This window comes from Lagenorhynchus albirostris, chromosome 8 (assembly GCF_949774975.1).
Source record: "Lagenorhynchus albirostris chromosome 8, mLagAlb1.1, whole genome shotgun sequence".
In the NCBI taxonomy this organism is placed as follows: domain Eukaryota; kingdom Metazoa; phylum Chordata; class Mammalia; order Artiodactyla; family Delphinidae; genus Lagenorhynchus; species Lagenorhynchus albirostris.
Window position 1 is genome coordinate 98,917,297 of NC_083102.1, and position 23,726 is coordinate 98,941,022.

The 23,726-nt window shown below is 44.5% G+C and overlaps 1 protein-coding gene across 1 annotated transcript in view; it reads right to left on the reverse strand.

Moving 5' to 3' along the window:
- Positions 1-1,610: 1,610 nt before the first annotated feature.
- The window catches only part of PKD1L1 (polycystin 1 like 1, transient receptor potential channel interacting), a 32,772-nt gene continuing 10,656 nt past the window's right edge, over positions 1,611-23,726 (reverse strand). Inside the window, 8 exon segments of the mRNA XM_060156194.1 lie at positions 1,611-1,629; positions 1,989-2,071; positions 4,484-4,524; positions 4,527-4,700; positions 5,656-5,810; positions 5,857-5,975; positions 6,437-6,511; positions 7,297-7,426. Coding sequence (XP_060012177.1) covers positions 1,611-1,629; positions 1,989-2,071; positions 4,484-4,524; positions 4,527-4,700; positions 5,656-5,810; positions 5,857-5,975; positions 6,437-6,511; positions 7,297-7,426 — 796 coding nt within the window.

Here is a 23,726-nt window from a genome sequence, read left to right on the forward strand (position 1 = left end):
CAGGGGCTTCTATGAAGGCCTCTCACCTTTCTACACGTGAGTTCATTGGGAAAGCACTTCTGGGTGTACAATCTCATCTATTCTCACCAAGATATCCACTGGCAGATGAATGAATAAAGAAGCTGTGGCACATATATACAATGGAATATTACTCAGCCATAAAAAGAAACGAAATTGAGTTATTTGTAGTGAGGTGGATGGACCTAGAGTCTGTCATACAGAGTGAAGTAAGTCAGAGAGAAAAACAAATACCATATGTTAACACATATATATGGAATCTAAAAAAAAAAAAAAAAGGTTCTGAAGAACCTAGGGGCAGGACAGGAATAAAGATGCAGATGTAGAGAACGGACTTGAGGACACGGGGAGGGGGAAGGGTAAGTTGGGATGAAGTGAGAGAGTAACATGGACATATATACACTACCAAATGCAAAATAGATAGCTAGTGGGAAGCAGCCATATAGCACAGGGAGCTCAGCTCGGTGCTTTGTGACCACCTAGAGGGATGGGATAGGGAGGGTGGGAGGGAGATGCAAGAAGGCGGAGATATGGGGACATATGTATACGTATAGCTGATTCACTTTGTTATACAGCAGAAAGTAAACACAACACTGTAAAGCAATTATACTCCAATAAAGATGTTAAAATTTTTTTTAAATGAAAGCTAGATGTTTTAAAATTTACATGGGCAAAGGATCAAGGTTTTCTGTGTGTTTTGCTTCCTCATTAATTAGCGCAAGGTCAACAATGGCCTCTGACAGCTGAACCCAGACAAGCTGCCTCCGCTGGCACACCCTGGCTCCCCGCAGAGTGGACAGCATGGCTCAGCCTGGGGAAACGGCGGGACACGCTCTAGCCAGACTAACCAAGAGAAATACCATGCATGCTACAGGTGGAAAAGAAAGTTTTCCAGTTGCCACGTTTTAAAAAGTAAAGATAAACAGGTGAAATTTATTTTATAATATATTTTCTTTATTATATCTAAAACATTGTCACTTCAACATATGTTCAAGTGTAAAAGTTATGGATGAGACATTTTACACTCTTAACTTTCATAGTAAGTGTCCGACATCCAGTGAGTATCTTACACTTTTGACACATCTGCATTTGGACTAGCCCCACTTCCAGTACCAAGAGCCTCCTGTGGCTAGTGGCTACCTCACTGGACAGCTAGTCAGCAGAGTCCCCCGTGTGCATAGTGAAGAGGGCCCCTTACCTGCCTCTACCTGACCTGAGGGATGCCATAAAGACTTCTTAATTACTGTCGTTATTATAATTATCATTTATGGAACATTCACCATGTGCCAAGGATTTGTGTGTGTGTCTGTGCATATATAAATACACACACGCTCAGACCCTAACAGAACCTGATGTATCATGGTCCCACCTTATGAAGGCTCGAAGAAGGTTAAGTAACTTTCCCAAAGGCACGTGGACTATGGGGGCTGGGTCAGCTGACTCCAGAGCCTATGCATTTCCCCATCCACACACTCACATGTATTGCTCTCGGTCTGTGTGTCCTACTCCAGCAGTAGAAAACCACTCATTTTTGTTGTGAGGACACCTCATTCTTCCAGCACCTGGGAGGCAGCTCTAGCTTACGTCCCAGCTCAAGTCCTGTGGCTGTTTCTATGGGGGGGGTCAGTTTAACAACCCTCAGGGCAGGCACCCACAGAAGTGGAGTCAGAAGGGAAGGCTGCAGTGCAGGCGGAGCCAAGGTCTTCCCTTGGACAGCATCACAGTGCATGGCCCCTGTTTGGTTGACTTAAACACCTGCCATATCTGATTCCATGACACCCTGTGACTGAGGTCCATAAACCCTTGACATAACCCTTTGTGGAATCAGTCAGTCACCTCCTCAACAAGAGTAACGAGGTGGCCAGAGGCCACATAGCAGGTGAGGCCCACCCCAACTAGAGCGAGCTGCGAGGTTGAAGAGAGAGGGCGACCAGATGGGCTCCCGAGGAAGGAAGGGCTTTCTGTGATACCTGCATGACTTGGAGAGCAAAATCCCGATCATGCCGGAGAATTGGAAACAGAGGTGAGTCAGGTTGAGCACCAGGAAGACCAGCTGGGGGAAGCACAACACAAACAAACCAGATGAACAAAAATGCTGGTAAATTGTTTCTTAAGGTCTAAGCTCCACAGGCCCTTGGGGCGGTTTGAATGCATCCAGCACGGAAACCCCACCCGGTGCCCAGCGTGATGGACACAAATGAGTTCAACGTGGGCCCTGCACTCCTCGAAACCCTGGAGTGTGAATATCACTCTCCTGCCTATCAGGTCTCCTAACCTCCAGGCCAGGCCCTCCCAGTGCTTCCTCAAGATGCTCAAAAGAATGTTCTCATGTATTTGTGAAATATATGAAATAAGTATTATCAGTTTCCTTGGACAAGTAAAAAACCTTTAAAAGCTCCTGTATAAGGAATTTCCTTCAAGTTCTGTTTATGGTTATCTCGCCATTGATGAGCTACCCATTCGTCCATGACTTCACTTATTCATGCCTTCATTCATTCAGAAGAACAAGGGTAAGAAGAGGATGCTCAGTAACACTGGGAAATAACCTCTTTGAGCCAAGTCGGCCTTGCAGAGCTCCCGTGGACCCTCTGAGTTGACATTTTTAAGCTAGAAGGGTCCTCTTTTGGGGACCCCCCCCCGGGGAGTAGCGCTGGCACACACTAACATTCATTTCAAAGCAAAGAAAGAGCGAGCATGCAGTCAGTGCCGACGGCGTGTCAGGCGCTACGCCCCCGCGACTGGAAGAAGGATGTTAATCACTGCTTCACAGAGGACTGACACGAGGTAGCGTGTGTCGAAAGCACTCTGTGAACCACAACCACACGGTGAGCACTAATCTCACACCCCACCTTCCTGCCTCCACGCCCCCAGCCCATCACAAAGTGCTTTGTGGCTCTCGGATGGTCACGCACCCAAACCCAGATTAGGTCATGAACTTTTGGGGGGCCTTTTTTTTAATTACAGATGTGTGGGTGTTTTAAATTAATTTATTTATTTTTAGCTGAGCAGGGTCTTCGTTGCTGCGCACGGACTTTCTCTAGCTGCAGTGAGCTGGGGCTACTCTTCATTGCGGTGCACGGGTTTCTCATTGCGGTGGCTTCTCTTGTTGCAGAGCATGGGCTCTAGGCGCGTGGGCTTCAGTAGTTTTGGCACATGGACTCAGTAGTTGTGGCACATGGGCTCAGTAGTTGTGGCACATGGGCTCAGTAGTTGTGGCACACAGGCTTAGTTGCTCTGCAGCATGTGGTATCTTCCCGTACCAGGGCTTGAACCCATGTTCCCTGCATTGGCAGGCGGATTCTTAACCACTGTGCCACCAGGGAAGCCCACCAGGAGGGGCCTTACACATTCCTTTCCACCTTCTTTTGGAGTCATATGCATTGTGCCCCGTGGGCCCACTATCAGAAGCTACAAATGTATCAGAGAAAAGTTCATTTTGGGTGGTTCATGTGAGGTATTGGATAGCACCACTGTGTGCCAAGCCACGCTGGAGTCTGGGACAGAAGGAAAAACCAGTAGCACTGACCCTGTCTTTGTTTAAAATTTTGATGTTTTGTCCATCACAAACTTTTTGGTATGAATTTTGATTTTTTATTTTGCACTAGAATATTACTTATCTTGAGGACAGTTTTTGGTACCCAAGGTGAGTGTAGCACCTGGGAGCAGTCCATTCTCCTGTCCTTCACTTCCCTTTGTGCTCACACACAGGCACAGCTCTGAGGCTCCATTCACAACCCCAACATGGACTGTGTCATTCAACTGTCTCTAGAGTCTAAAACCTCACAGCATTTCCTCTCTTCACTCCCAAGGCAAAGCATGCTTGACCTGGAGTGTCAGCTGGTTTGAGATCTTCATAGCAGAAAAGTGAAATATAGGCAAAAGGCAGCAAAGTTCCTGAGGAAAAGTTCAGAATGATTTCTGGTACTTTCCATTGCTCAAGGAAACTACAGGAATACATTCCATCTTACCAAGACCCATTGCATTAAAGGCGTGTGCTCCTTCACCCCCTGCCCCCTGCCAGCTCATATGTTGAAGCCCTAACCTTCAGTGTGGCTGTTTTTGGAGATGGGCCCTCTCAGGAAATAACTAAGGTTAAATGCGTTCATAAGGGTGAGGTCCCAACGATGGAATTAGGGTTCTTATAAGAAGAGGAAGAGATACCAGACACACCAGAGATTCCTCTCGCCACCACGTGAGGACACAGTAAGGCGGCTGTCTACAAGCCAGGAAGGGAGCTCTCACCAGCACCCGACCACGCCATCACCTGCATCTCAGACTTCCAACCTCCAAAACTGTGGAAAATCAGTGTTTGCCGTTTAAGTCCCCCAGAGTACGGTATTTCATTATGGCAGCCTGAGCTAAGATCCAGCTGCGGAAAAGGCATGAGGCCTGGATGGAGGAGGGTGCCCAGCCCTGGGTGAAGCTCCTGTGTTCCATGAGTGGTCCAAGTGCCCAATGAACTCACCTCTGGAAGCAGGATGTGGTACAGTGGGGCTGAGTCATGCAGAAGATGGTGACTGACTCCAGCAGGGAGGAAAGGGTGAGACCCCCAGTGGGGAGCATCTCAGCGCTCAGGGACACGCTTGAGAAGAGCTGGGTTGGAGGGTTGTAGAGGGTAAAGTGCATGGACACAGCCCTGGTGCTGTGGTCAATCCAACCACTGGCCCTGGGGCCGGTCAGGGCTGCACGTGTAGCAGGCCTGCAAAGTGGTGCAAGTCATAGGGACCCTAGCAGCACCCTGTCCCAGGCTCCACACCCAGACGCCAGATGCAACTCCTGGGCTCACAGAGCTGGATAGATGGCCCTTCTGCGTCTTCCGACCCCTTCAACTGTTCATTGTCCCTCTCTCCTTGCCTGGGACCCCCAGGCAGAGGGAATCTTGCAGAGAGGAGGGCTTCCATTTCCCATAGGTACAACTCAGGGAGAAATACCCCATCTGTCACCACAAGGATTCTAGAATATTCATTTTTCTTTTTTGGCAATGGACTCCATCATTGGAAACAAGCTACCTTTTACCGATCCGTACTTACTAACAATTAAATCATTTCTTTGTTGTTGTTGTTGTTGTTGTTGTTGTTAGTATTACTCAGAGGCAGGCATTACTGTAACTGCCACAGAGCTCCCTGTCAGTCTCAGACAATTTGTCACCACCGGTGTTAGCATAATACCAGGGAGGTGGTGGCAGGGGCAGTGCGACTGGTGGGACAGGCCAGGCTGGCCGACTGCAGTCTGTGACTGCAACGTGGGTGGCTTGAGCCTCCGTCCCTCATCTGCACGATGCAGTAGGTTAGCCCTCCTTCATAGAGGTGCTCAAGGACCAAATGAGGCCGTATAAACACCCTGCTTAGCACAGAACAAGGATCCTTTAGGTCCTATAAGCTCCAGACCTTCTAGCAACCTGGAAGGAAGTGCTGGCTTGTGCTTTCTCATGCACTTAGAGACTGCAGGGCTGAGTTTGCCTTCTACTTCTGTCACGGCCTAACCGCATGGCCCCGGGGAAGTGACTCTGTCATTGCACAGTAATAACCACCTTGTTCTGGCCCTGGCAAGCTGCTCTCAGTGCAGACCTGCTGCATCCAGGCAGCCGTACTAGAGTGGACAAGTGTGGACGAAGCTGACCCTCTGAATCACACTGACCTTGTGCTGCCCAGGCTGAGCTCTCCTCCTGGGAGCCCCTGGGGCCACCTGGGGCCACTCTTTGGATCTCTGGGTCTATCACAGAGGGGGTTTCAGGGCCTCCATCTTTGGGGCCACATGTAGGGAAAGAGTCTTCCACAAGCTCTGAAAATGCGCTGGGAAGATGAGGACGAAACCACCAATCAGAAGAATCAGATGCACATTTCAAAGTCGGCCTTGCACCTGGGGGTTTCCAAGCCTGGCTGCACATGGGCACATACGCTGTCCTGACACAGGGCCCGCTGCTCCCTTAACGCCCCCTTGTGGTCCCCGGGCTCTAGCTTGAGCAGTAGAAGGCTGCACCTAAGTCGTCCAGCAGTCCGGCCTTGGCCATCAGATTGATTTCCATTACAGGATGAGGCAGGTAAGTGCCCAACTTCACTCACACCCTCCCACTAGGAAAAGATATGTGATATTCTAGTTTTAGATATTTTCGATAGAAATATTCTGGTTTTGCACAGAATGCCAGGTTTCTAAAAGGCCAAACAAAGAGTGGACTGAGTGAACTTGCAGCAGAATGCCAGGATAGGAAGAGGGTCCAGGAGGGAGCTGGCAGAGAAGGAAATGAAGCTAGAGGCCCACACTCTCCAAACCCTCGGGGCTGACATTTTCAAACCACAGCCAGACTCTCAGAGATGATTAAAATGGTCTTTTGGTTTCCTGCCTGAATGTCTCCTAGATGTTTCTAACTTAATGTATTTTTAGAAATAAGAAGAAAAAGGGAGCATCTTGCCTCACATACACTGTCAGGAGTACCTTTCAGCTGCTTAATGACCAAATGGCCTAGGAGGTGGTGCTTTCCTCCAAGAGCTCTGGGCTGGAGAAGAACAGTGAAGATGCCCGGACACACAGTACACCTGGAGCACCACAGTCCAGCCGTGGGTGAGCTCTGGATCCCCTCAGGTACCAAATCAGAGGTCAGAACTTTACTTTCTTCTTGAAAACATTCTAAAGGTTTAGCCAGCTTTCTAAGAAAGATAGCAGCTAACCTCCCCAGGCCTTGTAGCAAGTCAGAATGATCCATTATTACCTTTTTCTAAAGTTTCTCCAGTGTCATCCCTGTAACCGCACAGAATACAACAAATGTAGAATTAGCAACACAGTGTTTGAGGAATTCAGGACGAAGAATTTAATTTTTTTTTAAAGGTGGAAAATAAGAAGTAAGCAAAGAATACGGTTATGCCTCAAAATGCACATCCACTGGTAACCTGGCTTCAGAAGGGCAGGGCAAGCCTTGCCTCGCGGCTTCCGGATGGTCCCATCTTAGCTTTCGTTCCTTCTCGCTCCAGAGGTGTCCCTGTGCCTCCGTGTCACAGCACTTTGCTTACTGAACCAGCCTTCCATCCCCATGGGCCTACGAGCTCCTACGGACCAGCCACGCCCCTGCGTCCAGCTCTGGCCTGGCAAACAAGGGGTCTGAAGAAGCTGGTGTGGCTAAAGGGGGTGTGAGAGGAGGGGGCAGAGAAGAGAATAGGACGCTCTGGGGACAGCCCCGGGCCTTACGACCTACAGATCGTTCAAGAACCCGCGCAGTGTTACAGGTCAGGCGTCTGTGGCTATTTCACCCCACTGTGACACCACCACTGTGAAGGGCAGATGGACGCCCTCCTGCGCACCTGGCATGCTGGCTGTGGAGAGGCCTCCCCAGTACAGGCCTTCCAGCATCGTGGTCAGGCTCCAGTCCCACCAGCCATCCAAGCTTCTCGGGCCACCGAAGGAGTGCCTCGCACTTCTTAGAGCGAGAACAGAAACAAAGAATTATTTTTCTAACATAAAGTTGTGGGTATCCCTCACTTTTCACAAGTTCACTTTATGCCACCTCACTTTTAAGAAAGATGTACCTTCGTACCTGTGTTTGCTAACTGAAAGACATTCAAAGAGGAGTTTCACTTTCACAAGAAAAGGTGAAACACAAGAACAGCATTCAGGCTTGGTACGCAGTAGCCATTATGGAGGCAGCACGGACTCCAGGCAGGGAAAGGGGCACCTCTGAGCTGCTTCCTGGGAAACGTGCTCAGCATCTCAGCATCAGCCTACCATGGCTTTGAACCGTCTATGGTTTACCTCTATTTATTTTGTGCATCTGTTAGCAAGGCTTGTCCTAAGGTAATTGCTTCTTCACTTCACACCATTTCAGCTTAACAAAGGCTTTCATAGGAACGTTCTACTCTCAGGACAGCAGGGGACACCTGTACTCGGCAGGAATGAAACCAAAGCCATCTGCAGTGGGGAGTGCCCCCTAGCGGCAGGTGAGGAGACAGAATAGTGGAGAAAGCACTCATTCACGTGCTCACTCATTCACTCCACAAACGTTACAGCGCCACAACTATGTGCAGGGCACTCTTCTGGGCACGGGAAACAACAACAAATAACATAAATCAGCAAAACAGATATTGTGTTAGCGATAAAGGTTAAGGAGAGAAAACTAAGCAAGCTAGACAGGCAGGAAGTGGGGGGGGGCGGGGACAGGTGGAAATTTTTCTCTAAGTGGCCACGGAACACTTCAATACAAGGTGACGTTTCAGCAAAGCCCTGAGGGCAATGAGGGGTCAGCCACATGGACGGCTGCGCAAGGGCGTTCCAGACAGAGGAGAAGGGGAGGCAAAGGCCTGGATGGCTGCGTGCCTGGGAGGTTAAGGGACGGTGTGAAAGCCAGTGCGGCTGGTGCAGAGCATGCGTTGGGAGAGGAACAGAAGAGGGAGGCTGGGACCACGGGTAGAGATGCCATCCTTCCTCTGTGTTACTGCCTACTGGGCCTGGCACTTAGCCTTTCCCCAGACAAAAAAATCAGAACAACAGCAAACCCTTGCTTCCCAGGATGGCTGTGAGCGTTAGATGAAAAGGCACAGACCAAGTGCTGTATTGGCACACAGTAGGGAGCCAACAAATGTTAGTGTGTTTTCTTTCCATCAACTTATTACACTTGTTAGGTATCTGTTTCACTCGCCAACAAGGAACTGATTTAAGGGAGCAATGAAATCATTTCAAACTGTCAAAATTGATCATCGTTAGCTCGCTCAGACAACGCAATAAAGCTGCATGCATGGGCCAGAGCCGCTCACAGCAGCATCAGGGGCAGACATTTGACCCTGAGTTGCAGCCAAAGGGAAAGGAAAAAGTTAAATTTCCTCAGAAAGAAAAAAGTACTTCTTGCCTGGCTCTTAAAATCTTTCCTACGTGCGGCTTCGCAATAAGGGGCACTGAGTAAAGTCAGAGGTGACGAACTCAGAACATCCCCACAGCAAACAGAGATGGGTCTGATGTGGCTGCTTCACCCAGGTCTCTCCGTGAACAGGGGGACCAAAATACGCTTCCTTTTCCTTACAGAGGGGCTACCTCCCATCTCTTCCTGGCCTTGATCCTTCATTTGTTTATACATTTTCAGAGTCTAATCTCTGCAGGCCCTTCATCGGGTGCTGGGTATCACTTCTCTATACTGATTGCAACTTGGTCAAACCATGTCAAACGCAGGGTGAGCTGGGGACCTGCAGGAACATTAGAGGCGGGGTCAGGAAAGTGAGGCACTCGGGAAGGAGACAGCTGGGGCCGGGTGGAGGGGCTGATGAAGAGCGAAGGAAGCAGACACAGTCCTGTGAGCATGCACAAATGCAGTCAGGGAAAGGCTAAGAAGGGGAGAAACAGAGAGGCAAAGAGAGTGGGAGCGAAGGAGGAGAGAGGGGAGAGGGGAGACGCTGGCCAGTTCTCTACACAGTCCTAATGAGCTGCTCTGGAGTATTTGACAGACCAACTGTACATTTATAGATTATATGCTCCATATTCTGCATTAAAAATTAGAGAGGTATAGACCTTTAAAGTCTCTAAAGCCACGTTGGGTTTGCACAGCTTGGGGGAAATATTATTACTTTCTGACACTCGTTCCCTATTGGGGTGACATTAAGGAAAAGTAAAGAAAGACGTGAATGTGACCCAGACATAAACGTCCCACACCCAGACTGTACACATCTCATGCCTCCTTCTTGATGCGCTCGGAGAGCAGGAAGTGAACCGAACAATCCAAGAACTCTGTATTGGATTGGAGCAATTCCCACTCTGTATTAATTGGAGCAATTATATAGGACAGGCCTCCAAAGCTAGCTAAACAGCACAAAAGATAAAATCAGCCATTATTTTCCACTTACGGCACGTGGGTAGAGTGACTATTTTGTGTATCAGTGGTGATTTTTGTTTTACTTGGAATTCCATGGAAAACTTATTGAGCTCATAAAGACTTTAAATAAAACTCAAATATGATGGAATCCAGTAACATGCTAATTTTCTGTTAAGACACAACAAATCAAGCAGGCCAACTGCCTCACCTTACAGATGAAGATACTAAGGTCCAGAGTCAAAGGACTTGCCCAAGGTCACCTGGCGACCCAACGAGAGCTAGAAACCCAGCTCCTGAATGCAACTTAATCCATTTCCCTACTGCGCTTTAGCTCTTCGCCCTGGGATGCTAACACATGCTAAGCTTTGGTAAGGAGCTGTGGGTGTGTCAGGATCTGGCAGTGGAACATTCTGTTACAGTGTATCCTATGATATCCTGTCATAGATATCCCTGCCCGGGGGACAGAGTGTCCAGAGAGAGCGAGTTTTTGCATCCTTGTAGGAACCACTGATCTATGCAAACCAACCGGGCCAGCGTGTGAGCCAGTAACCCAAGGACATCAACTGCTCTGTACACGAGACAACACACAAATATTATCTCAGCTGTGATATTTCTGATTTATCAAGAGGCAAGAATTCATATAAGAAATATGTCAAGTAATGCTGCCATGAAATGTGAGGTAAAAAGTAAACTAGCAAAGCCAGAAATTCCTCAGGGGTGGAGTTCCATTTCCAGAGAGAACCACCCCAATGGTTACTTTGTTTTGTACACAGCGCCACCTGCCGGCACAAACTGTGAGCCTGCACAGGTAGGCGAGCTGAAAAGTGGGTCGTGAATGGAAATAACTGCTGGTTTTGCAAATAGGGAGACAGAGAATACCGCTTCGTTTCACTTCTAGAATGTTTGCCAGTAACACGCTGGATTAATGAGTTATGGAGAGTCCAGACTCATGAACTGAGACACCCAGGTCCTACTTGCTGGTGGGTCCTAAATCTACCTTCACTCTCCATTATCTGGGTAGGCATCAATTACCCTCTCTCCTGTGGAAGATAAAAATAAATACGTCTTTAAATAATCGATAATATTAAATAGGTTTGCCAGCCACTGACCTCTCCCAAAAATAATTCAACAAAAATAATTTACATCATAATAAATTACTTAGCCAAAGGCAATGCATTCACAGAAAAGCTGCACGAATGTGGTTTTAAATACTCTCCAGAGAAAGTAAAACTTGGAAGACATCATTTGATTTTCTGCCACTGAAAACGTAGTAAAGAATCAATATGAATTCGTATCACGCACTTCAGAATTCAAAGCCAAATTGCTTAAAATAACTTTCAAATGAATACTTTAGGCAGGTGAACATAAAGTCTGAGCACTGATTTAATAACAACTCTCAGTAAAAAGGAACACCAAATTAAATGTACACATTGATTATAACTTGCATCCTAATTTCAGAAACTTTGAAACGTGGAGAAGGAATAGGAACAACAAAACGCTGTCAGCGGCAGCCTTGGGTGGTATATTATGGAAAATTTTCTGCTTCCTATTTTTCAGTTCTTCCATGTTTACCTAGGAAGAAGATTAGTACTTCTAAAAGTAAGGAGAAACAAATGAACATTAGAGAAAATACACTAGGGGGTATTGCATTGGAAACTGGGCATCATTGATTGTGGACTGCAACAATGTCCTTTCACTGAATAGCTCAGATGTCTTCAGCAAAAAAAATAAACTGTCATACTCTGGTTTTGGTGCAGTTTCTCACCTGCCAGACTTTAAAGTGCCTTGAAATATCATTGTCTCCCTGTTTATTAAAACAAGGTGCTACGGACACACCCAAGGACTGCAAATGCAGGCCTCCCATGAACAGTGGGGAAAATCATGCCCCCAAGTCAATTTCAAACCTTCTCCATATTTCATATGTAGGAAGAGTTTTCTCCAGGCCTCAACCTTGCAAAAAGGCCCCTCCCTCACTTGGCCTTTAAAAATGCTTCGATAAAACCGCTCAGGGAGTTCAGGGTTTAGGGGGGCATGAGCCACCTGTTATCCTGGCTCAGCCTTGCAATAAACCTTTCCCTGCTCTAAACTCCCACGTTTTCATTTGTTTGGCCTCACTATCTATCAGGCACATTAAACTTGCATGCGGTAAAATCATCTGCCAACAGATTACCTTTTCCTTTCAAATATGTGAGCTTTTAATTTCTTTTTCTTGCCTACTGCACTGGCGGCAGCTTCCAATATGATGTTTAGTAGGAGTGGTGAGAGAGGATCTCCTTGCTTTGTTTCTGATCTTAAAAAGCACTCTGGACCAGTCCCTCCCATCAGGAAGCTTGCACAAGCCTCTTAGATAGCCTCTTCCACCAGAGGACAGACAGCGGAAGCGAGAAGAACTACAATCCTGCAGCCTGTGGAACAAAAACCACATTCACAGAAAGACAGACAAGATGAAAAGGCAGAGGGCTATGTACCAGATGAAGGAACAAGATAACACCCCAGAAAAACAACTAAATGAAGTGGAGATAGGCAACCTTCCAGAAAAAGAATTCAGAATAATGATAGTGAAGATGATCCAGGACATCGAAAATAGAATGGAGGCAAAGATCGAGAAGACGCAAGAAATGTTTAACAAAGATCTAGAAGAATAAAGAACAAGCAAACAGAGGTGAACAATACAATAACTGAAATGAAAAATACACTAGAAGGAATAAATAGCAGAGTAACTGAGGCAGAAGAACAGATAAGTGACCTGGAAGACAGAATGGTGGAATTCACTGCTGCGGAACAGAATAAAGAAAAAAGAATGAAAAGAAATGAAGACAGCCTAAGAGACCTCTGGGACAACATAAAACACAATAACATTCACATTACAGGGGTTCCAGAAGGAGAAAAGAAAGAGAAGGGACCTGAGAAAATATTTGAAGAGATTATAGTAGAAAACTTCCCTAACTTGGAATAGGAAATAGCCACCGAAGTCCAGGAAGTGCAGAGAGTCCCACACAGGATAAACCCAAGGAGAAACACATCAAAACACATAATAATTAAATTGGCAAAAATTAAACACAAAGAAAAATTATTGAAAGCAGCAAGGGAAAAATGACAAATAACATACAAGGGAATCCCCATAAGGTTAAGAGCTGATCTTTCAGCAGAAACTCTGCAAGCCAGAGGGGAGAGGCAGAATATATTTAAAGTGATGAAACGGAATAACCTACAACCAAGATTACTCTACCCGGCAAGAATCTCATTCAGATTCGATGGAGAAATCAGAAGCTTTACAGACAAGCAAAAGCTAAGAGAATTCAGCACCACCAAACCAGCTCTACAACAAATGCTAAAGGAACTTCTCTAAGTGGGAAACACAAGAGAAGAAAAGGACCTACAAAAACAAACCCACAACAATTAAGAAAATGGTAATAGGAACATACATATCTATAATTACCTTAAACGTGAATGGATTAAATGCTCCAACCAAAAGACACAGGCTCGCTGAATGAATACAAAAACAAGACCCATATATATGCTGTCTACAAGAGACCGCCTTCAGAGCTAGGGACACATTCAGACTGAAAGTGAGGGGATGGAAAAAGATATTCCATGCAAATGGAAATCAAAAGAAAGCTGAAGTAGCAATACTCATATCAGATAAAATAGACTTTAAAATAAAGAATGTTACAAGAGACAAGGAAGGACACTACATAATGATCAAGGGATCAATCCAAGAAGAAGATATAACAATTAGAAATATACATGCACCCAACATAGGAGCACCTCAACACGTAAGGCAACTGCTAACAGCTCTAAAAGAGGAAATCAACAGTAACACAATAATAGTGGGGGACTTTAACACCTCACTTACACCAATGGACAGATCATCCAAACAGAAAACTAATAAGGAAACACAAGCTTTAAATGACACAATAGACCAGATAGATTTAATTGATATTTATAGGACACTGCATCCAAAAACAGCAGATTACACTTTCTTCTTAAGTGCACATGGAACATTCTCCAGGATAGATCACATCTTGGGTCACAAATCAAGCCTCAGTAAATTTAAGAAAATTGAAATCATATCAAGAATCTTTTCTGACCACAGCGTTATGAGATTAGAAATCAATTATAGGGAAAAAAATGTAAAAAGCACAAACACATGGAGGCTAAACAATACATTACTAAATAACCAAGAAATCACTGAAGAAATGAAAGAGGAAATCAAAAAACACCTAGAGACAAATGACAATGAAAACACGATGATCCAAAACCTACGGGATGCAGCAAAAGCAGTTCTAAGAGGGTAGTTTATAGCTATACAAGCCTACCTCAAGAAACAAGAAAAATCTCAAATAAACAATCTAACGTTACACCTAAAGGAACTAGAAAAAGAAGAACCAAAAAAACCCAAAGTTAGCAGAAGGAAAGAAATCATAAAGATCAGAGCAGAAATAAATGAAATAGAAAGAAAGAAAACAATGGTAAAGATCAACAAAACTAAAAGCTGGTTCTTTGAGAAGATAAACAAAATTGATAAACCATTAGCCAGACTCATCAAGAAAAAGAGGGAGAGGACTCAAATCAGTAAAACTGTAAATGAAAAAGGAGAAGTTACAATGGACACTGCAGAAATACAAAGCATCCTAAAAGACTACTACAAGCAACTCTATGCCAATAAAATGGACAACCTGAAGAAATGGACAAATTCTTAGAAAGGTATAACCTTCCAAGAGTAAACCAGGAAGAAATAGAAAATATGAACAGACCAGTCACAAGTAATGAAATTGAAACTGTGATTAAAAATCTTCCAACAAACAAAAGCTCAGGAACAGATGGCTTCACAGGCAAATTCTATCAAACATTTAGAGAAGAGCTAACACCCATCCTTCTCAAACTCTTCCAAAAAACTGCGGAGGAAGGAACACTCCCAAACTCATTCTATGAAGCCACCATCACCCTGATACCAAAACCAGACAGAGATACTACAAAAAAAGAAAATTACAGACCAATATCACTGATGAAAATAGATACAAAAATCCTCAACAAAATACTAGCAAACAGAATCCAACAACACGTTAAAAGGATCATACACCATGATCAAGTGGGATTTATCCAAGGGATGCAAGGATTCTTCAATATATGCAAATCAATCAATGTGATACATCATATTAACAGACTGAAGAATAAAAACCATATGATTATCTCAATAGATGCAGAAAAAGCTCTGAAAAAATTCAACATCCATTTATAATAAAAACTCTCCAGAAAGTGGGCATAGAGGGGAACCTACCTCAAGATAATAAAGGCCATATACAACAAACCCACAGCAAACGTCATTCTCAATGGTGAAAAACTGAAAGTATTTCCTCTAAGATCAGGAACAAGACAAGGATGTCCACTCTCACAACTATTACTCAACATAGTTTTGGGAGTCCTAGCCACAGCAATCAGAGAAGAAAAAGAAATAAAAGGAATCCAAATTGGAAAAGAAGAAGTAAAACTGTCACTGTTTGCAGATGACATGATACTATACATAGAGAATCCTAAAAATGCCACCAGAAAACTACTAGAGCTAATCAATGGATTTGGTATAGTTACGGGAAACAAAATTAATGCACAGAAATCTCTTGCATTCCTATACACTAATGATGAAAAAATCTGAAAGGGACGTTAAGGAAACACTCCCATTCACCATTGCAACAAAAAGAATAAAATACCTAGGAATAAACCTACCTAGGGAGACAAAAGACCTGTATGCAGAAAACTATAAGACACTGATGAAAGTAATTAAAGATGATACAAACAGATGGAGAGATGTACCATGTTCTTGGATTGGAAGAATGAGTATTGTGAAAATGACTATACTACCCAAAGCAATCTACAGATTCAGTGCAATCCCTATCAAATTACTAATGGCATTTTTTACAGAACTAGAACAAAAAATCTTAAGATTTGTATCAAGATACAAAGACCCTGAATAGCCAAAGCGGTCTTGAGGGAAAAAAACGGAGCTGGAGGAATCAGACTCCCTGGCTTCAGACTACACTACAAAGCTACAGTAATCAAGACAGTATGGCACTGGCACAAAAACAGAAATATAGATCAATGGAACAGGATAGAAAGCCCAGAGATAAACCCACACACCTATGGTCAACTGATCTATACAAAGGAGGCAAGGATACACAATGGAGAAAAGACAGTCTCTTCAATAAATGCTGCTGGGAAAACTGGACAGCTACATGTAAAAGAATAAAATTAGAACACTCCCTAACACCATACACAAAAAATAAACTCAAAATGGATTAGAGACCTAAATGTAAGACTGGACACTATAAAACTCTTGGAGGAAAACATAGGAAGAACACTCTTTGACATAAATCACAGCAAGATTGTTTTTGACCCACCTCCTAGAGAAATGGAAATAAAAACAAAAATAAACAAATGGGACCTAATGAAACTTCAAAGCTTTTGCAAAGCAACGGAAACTACAAACAAGACGAAAAGACAACCCTCAGAATGGGAAAAAATATTTGTAAACAAATCAACAGACAAAAGGATTAATCTCCAAGATATATAAACACCTCATGCAGCTCAATATTAAAAAAACAAACAACCCAATGCAAAAATGGGCAGAAGTCCTAAATAGACATTTCTCCAAAGAAGACATACAGATGGCCAAGAAGCACATGAAAAGCTGCTCAACATCACTACTTATTAGAGAAATGCAAATCAAAACTACAGTGAGTTATCACCTCACACCAGTTAGAACGGGCATCATCAGAAAATCTACAAACAACAAATGCTGGAGAGGGTGTGGAGAAAAGGGAACCCTCTTGTACTGTTGTTGGGAATGTAAATTGATACAGCCACTATGGAGAACAGTATGGAGGTTCCTTAAAAAACTAAAAATAGAATTACCATATGACCCAGCAATCCCACTACTGGGCATATACCCAGAGAAAACCACAATTCAAAAAGACACATGCACCCCAATGTTCATAACAGCACTATTTACAATAGCCAGGTCATAGAAGCAACTTAATGCCCATCGACAGACGAATGGATAAAGAAGATGTGGTATATATATACAATGTAATATTACTCAGCCATAAAAAGGAACAAAATTGGGTCATGTTGAGACGTGGATGGACCTAGAGACTGTCATACAGAGTGAAGTATGTCAGAAAGAGAAAAACAAATATTGTATATTAACTCATATATGGAGAACGTAGAAAAATGGTACAGATGAACTGGTTTGCAGGGCAGAAATTGAGACACAGACGTAGAGAACACCAAGGGGGGAAAGTGGCGGGGGGGTGGGGATGGTGGTGGGATGAATTGGGAGGCTGGGATTGACATGTAGACACTAATATGTATAAAATGGATAACTAATAAGAACTTGCTGTATAAAAAAATAAAATTAAATTTAAAAAAGCTCTCTGTCTCACCATTAAGTACAAGGTTAAGTGTAGGGTTTTCATAAATACCCTTTATTAGTTTAGGGAAGCTCACTTCTATTCCTAGTTTGCTGAGAGTTGGGTTTTTTTTTCATGAATGAATGTCGAACCTTATCAAATGATTTTTTTCTGCATCTACTGAGATGATCATATGATTTTTCTTATTTAGTCTATTAATATGGTGAATTACGTTAACTATTTTCTTCTCATATCTCCTTTACCTTATAGGTAGCATCTACATCTCTATTTGGTTCCTTTGCAATTTATTTGCTGAGAAAACTGGTTCTTTGTGATTTCTCATCATCTTTCTTCCCATGGGGACCCACTGAGTGTACTCTCACATGAAAAGTCACAATGACCTTCTTAAAGCACTAACAGTTCAAAGTCAGTATCAATAAAACTATTGCTGGATGTTGCATAACTAAATCACGTCTTCAGCAACCAAGCGCATTCAAGAGATGAACTTGATCATCACATGATTTGCAGTACAACTGCATATCCCTTCCTCCCTTCATTTATTCAACAAATATTTGTTCTGACCTACTGAACCCAAGTACTCATCTAGGGACTGGAGATACAGCAGTAAATCACAGCGACCAAGTCCTTGCTATCTGGAAATCTATGGTAGCAAGTCAAAAAAAAAAAGCAAAAAACAAGAAAATACTTACACAAGCACTGTAAAGCCAGGTGCCCTGAAGAAAGATAAAGGCAGGCATTGAGAGAAAGAGATGGGATCAGAAGGGGGCTATTTTAGAGATGGTGATCAGGGAGGTGCCCTTGCGTAGAGGCTCAGAACAGAGACTTGAATGAGCTCTCTGAGGGAAATACTTTGGGAATCATCTGTGATATGGCTGGAGTAAGGTGACAGGGTGGAAATGAGATGGGGGAAATTGCCAGGGGCCCTCGGCTGTCAAAGGAAGTGCGGTGAGGGATCTCTGGAGAGACTGGTCAGGGGAGGGGCAGTCTGCTTTGTGGTCCTAAAAGCCCTTTGGAAGCAGAGAAGCAAATGAAAGCTTCCTGCATAGTCTAGGCAAGGGATGATGGCTGGACTTTGCTTGGGGAAGACTAATTCGAGACTTCAAATAAAGGTCATTGAAACAAGATATAATGATAAAATGGATAAATGTTGGGGGGCTGGAATGAACTCAACTGTCAAGGAAGAATAATTCTGTGAATGCAATGCTTTTTCCTCATTCAATGTTATTTATTAAGCACCTACTGTGAATGTAAAAACAAGTCTCTAGAACAGATGTGTATTGTAAACAGGAAAGAACACAGAGAGGCCTGAGAAATCAAAATGCTGAGGCATTTAAAGAGGACTGTCAAAGGACACACTGCAGTAAACTGGGTGAATAAATCGTTCACTGATCATCCAGCTATTCATTCCACAGATACATCATTCACTGAGGATTCATTATTCATTCCACAGATGAATCATTCACTGATCATCTATCTATTCATTCAACAAACAAGTCATTTGCTGATTATCCATCTTTTCACTGGACAGATAAATAAATCACTCACTGACCATCCATCTGTTCATTTGATCACATTCTCACGGAGCACCAATGTGCCGGGTACTGTGATAGTTCTGGGGACACGAATATAAACTTGCTGTGGAAGCTTTCCTCAAAGAGCTCGGACAAAGAAAGAGTGGGTGAGTTTGATGAGCCACCTGCTTTAAGCAGGTAGAAATAAAAACACTAGGCTGCTGGGGGAAGGGGAAGTGCTACAAGACAAGAAGGAGGGGGGCTTCTGAGAAGAAATCAAAGCCAACTGGTGGGCTTCCCTGGTGGCGCAGTGGTTAAGAGTCCGCCTGCCGATGCAGGGGACGCGGGTTCGTGCCCCGGTCCGGGAAGATCCCACATGCCGCGGAGCGGCTGGGCCCGTGAGCCATGGTCGCTGAGCCTGCGCGTCCAGAGCCTGTGCTCCGCAGCGGGAGAGGCCACAACAGTGAGAGGCCCACGTACTGCAAAAAAAAAAAAAAAGCCAACTGGAAAAAATGAACCTCTCCAAGATGACAGCTTGGGAAGGATGGACAAAGTTGTGGATGAGGGATGTCCCTATTGGAGGCCCGGGACTACTATCCGGTGTTTGAAGCACAGGATACCTAAAATGCAATAGTAGATGAGCTAGAATAAAGGTTTGGGTCAGATCATGTCACGCAAAGCAGCTTAAACTTTTCCCTATTGCTCTGGGAGCTCTTGGTGGTCTTGATGCAACAGAGCAGCTTGGTAAACCCAGATTTCAGAAAAGGAAGTGGAGGTAAGGGACATGGACACAGGGGGCTCCAGGAAAGAAGTAACAGTCAGAGACTCACAGTCAGCTGACTGCCTTTCTTTGGATGCCACTGCTTCTTGGATATCCCTGTAATAAGCTTCAAAATCTATATGAAAAGCAAAATCATAATGTTTCATTTAAAACCACAGACTCCCCTGAAATTAATACCGACTCTCTCCATGGATAAGGGACATTGCCCCTGGTGTATTTCTGCACATTGCTTTATGGATTACAAAATCCCCTCAAAACAGTGTTTCACTGCATCACCACAACAGAAGAAAAGGCAGATGTCACGTCCCAAGCCCCCAAAAGGAACAGGAGTTCCAAGTGCCTGTGTGGCTTTCCAAAGACGACCCATCAGCCGGTGTGGGGACCAAGACCTGGGATTCTGCCTTTCAGGGTGCTTGCATTGTCCTTTCAGAGGGCACTTCTTGCTCTTTCCTCTTAGAAGGAGAGAACAAGACATAAGGGCATCCTGCTACAAATGTCACTGTTCCTTCCCCACAGCCCTTCTCTCCCGAAGTTTGTGGAAGCCATGGAAGTCCCCCTGCCAGCTGACCTGAGACTTGGAGCCCTGCCGTGTGGTGGCACCTGCCAGGATGTGCAGGGTAAGGAAAACAACGTGGCCTGAACGTGAGCAGCAAAATCAAATGCATCACTAGGGGAGGGAAAGGGGGAGAAGACAGAGGCTGGGCCAGAACCTTTCTCACTGACAGACAGTGAACTCTTCTCTTAAATCTTCAGGCACAAAAATAGTTTCTGTGCAATCTGAAAACCAGTGATAAAGGGGCCGGTTGAGAATCGGGGAAGGAGGAGGAGCTGATGTGTGCAGATGCCAACTGTAGTCCAGACACTGCACACACTTTCCAGTTCAGAGATGAGGAAAGAGATGCCACGAGCATCACACATGCAGCAAGTGGTGGGTGTAGGTAAAGGCCCCTGGGTGATGCGATTCCACATCTGAAGCACCAGGGCACTTCTGGTGGAGAAGCTGGGTGCTGGGGATCCCTCTTCCCAGGGAGGCTCCTTGGGGCCGCAGCGTCACCAGCAGTGAGAACCCAGTGCACACCAGTCGTGGACTCCCTGGGGGCTGCTCCTGTGGCTGAGAGGGCAGGTGGTGAGGACAGTGTAGTAGTTATATAAGGATCTGACCTGTCTGGCTCCACAGACAGTGGACTAGACTTTGATGACTTTAAAAAGACCCCAAATCTTGAGGATCCCAGCACTCCCTCTGCTCTGCAAAAGGGAACTTAAACATCACATTCAATTTAACATTGACACTAAACAAACTTTTAAGTATTAAACATTTGAACCAAAAAAACCCATTTGGTTTAAAAAGCCTACAGATTACACAAGCATGCTCTGTTTTAAACAAATCCGACATAAATTTGAAAACTGTGCTTCTGAGATAAATGCCGTAGAGTGGCGGTTTTCACCCGTGGCACACACACCAACAGGAAGAAGCAGACATGTGGAAGAAGGACACAGCCTTGCACAACCACTTCCCCTGGGGCCAGGCCTAGCCCAGGACCCATGTGACCTGAGAGGGGCCTGTCCAACCCTCTGCACCCCTCCCCCAGCATGGGTTACTCATGCATATTCCAGAAACAGTCTGGGAACATGGAGTTTCTCCTAATCCTTACTCATCTGTCAGTAAGTGCCTGGTATAACAATTCTAAAAATTGGTGATAGAATTTATGATAAAGGATCAATAACAAAGAAAAAATTTACAAGGAGGTAAAAAAAAATGACATCCCAATAAAGAAAGCTTTTACTTTCTTTTTTAAAAATTTACTTATTTGTTTGTTTGTTTATTTATTTTTGGCTGCATTGGGTCTTTGTTGCTGCGCGCAGGCTTTCTCTAGTTGTGGCGAGCGGGGGCTACTCTTTGCTGCGGTGCGTGGGCTTCTCATTGTGGTGGCTTCTTTTGTTGCAGAGCACGCGCAGGCTTCAGTAGATGCGTCGCGTGGGCTCAGTAGTTGTGGCTCGCGGGCTCTAGAGCGCAGGCTCAGTAGTTGTGGCACACGGGTTCAGCTGCTCCGCAGCATGTGGGATCTTCCCGGACCAGGGCTCGAACCCGTGTCCCCTGCGTTGGCAGCCAGATTCTTATCCACTGTGCCACCAGGGGAGTCCGAGAAAGCTTTTACTCTCTACCATGAGGGAGGGAGTCGGATTCTTTGGGAATAAAGGTTGTGATATATTAGTCTAGGGACAATCATTCACTTTGCTGAAACTTGAACCACTGTGTGTGTTTCCACTACAAGTCCTTCTGATACTTTCAGGACAGGCTTTGATTCAGAAAAACTCCATTCACATCAAGAATGTGGTGACGCCTCCGCTATAAAGAAGGGCACAGTTGCCCTATATGCGCTCGTGCCCCTTCAGCCACGGAGGCCAGCTGTACTCGGAGCTCTCCGTATGGAAGATCTGTACGGCCCCACAGAGGAGATAAATTAAATAAATAAATGGAGAAAGGCTCTGAGGGCTTGGCATGAGCTCTGTCTCCAGCTCATAAATAAAAGCTCCTCTGGGGTTTCCCTGGTGGCACAGTGGTTGAGAGTCTGCCTGCCGATGCAGCGGACACGGGTTCGTGCCCCGGTCCGGGAAGATCCCACATGCCGCGGAGCGGCTGGGCCTGTGAGCCATGGCTGCTGAGCCTGCGCGTCCGGAGCCTGTGCTCCACAACGGGAGAGGCCACAACAGTGAGAGGCCCGCGTACCACAAAAAAAAAAAAAAAACAAGCACATGAAAAAAATGTTAAACATCATTAGTCGTGATCAAAACGCAAATTAAAGGCCACAGTGTGATACCCTTTTACACACACTAGAATGGCTATGATCAAGAAAACTAAAAATAACAAATGTTGCAATGATGTAGAGACACTGGAACCCTTAAACACTGCTTGTGGAGCTGTCAAACAGTACAGCCTGTGTATACAATAGTTTGGCTTTTCCTCCAAAAGATAAAAATATAATTCATATAGTTCAACAACTCCTCCACCCCTAAATATGTACCCCCAAAACTGAAAACAGGTTCTCAAACGAAAACTTGTACAATATTCATAGCAGCACTGGTCACAATAGCCAAAAGCTAGAAACAACTCAAATGTCCATCAACTAGTGAATGGACAGACAAAATTAGGTAGAACCATAAACTGCCGTATTATTCTGCCATATAAAGGGATAAGGTAAAATGGTACAGCTACTATGAAAAACACTATGGTGGTTCTTCAAACACTCTAATGTAGAATTAATGTATGATCCAGCAATGTCTCTTCAGGATATGTAGCAAAAAGATTTGAAACCAGAGACTCAAACAGATATCTGTACACCCATATTCATAGCAGCATTATTCACAATGGCTATATTTCCACAAAGGTGAAAGCAACCCAAGTGCCTCTTAAGGGAAGAATAAATAAACAAAATGTGGTCTATACACAAAGGAATATTACTCAGCTTTAAAAACTAAGGAAACTCTGAAACACGCTACAACGTGGACGAATCTTAAAATCAGCCAGTCACGGAAGGACAAGTATTAAATGATTCTACTGATATGAGGTCCTCCAACCAGTCCAATGCAGAGACGGAGGGTAGAATGTGGTTGCCAGGGGCTGCGGGGGAAGGGGGAATGTGGAGTTAGTGTTTAATCCATACAGAATTTCACTTAGGGAAAATGAAAAAGTTCTGGAGGTGGTCATATTTGTACAACAATGTGTGAACGCAGTTAATGTCATAGAACTGTATACCTAAAATGGTTTCAATGGTAAGTGTTATGTTATGCATATTTAAACAATGAAAGTACCGATAACAACACAGATCAACACTGAAAACATCCTAAACGAAAGAAGCCATACAGAAAAGCCCACCAAAATTGGAGTTATCCGGGCACCTTAAATCCATCAAAGCTGTGAAAATGAGGGAAAGTCTCAGGAACAGTGCTAGAAAAAGAAAACTGGATCAGAAAGGAAAAAGACATTTTCGCACAGTTGGGATGAGCGGTGAAAGTTGAAGTGGGCCTGTGGTTTGGATTATAATGTGGAAACCATAATGCTTTCCTCATTTGGGGTTACATGGTGAGTGCCTGGGGTAAAACACACTGCAGTACTTTGTGCCACTGCAGCAACTATGGTGAAGCATATGGAAAAGCTGAGGGGTCTGAATGTTGAGGTGAAGAGTACTTTGTACTGCAATTGCAGG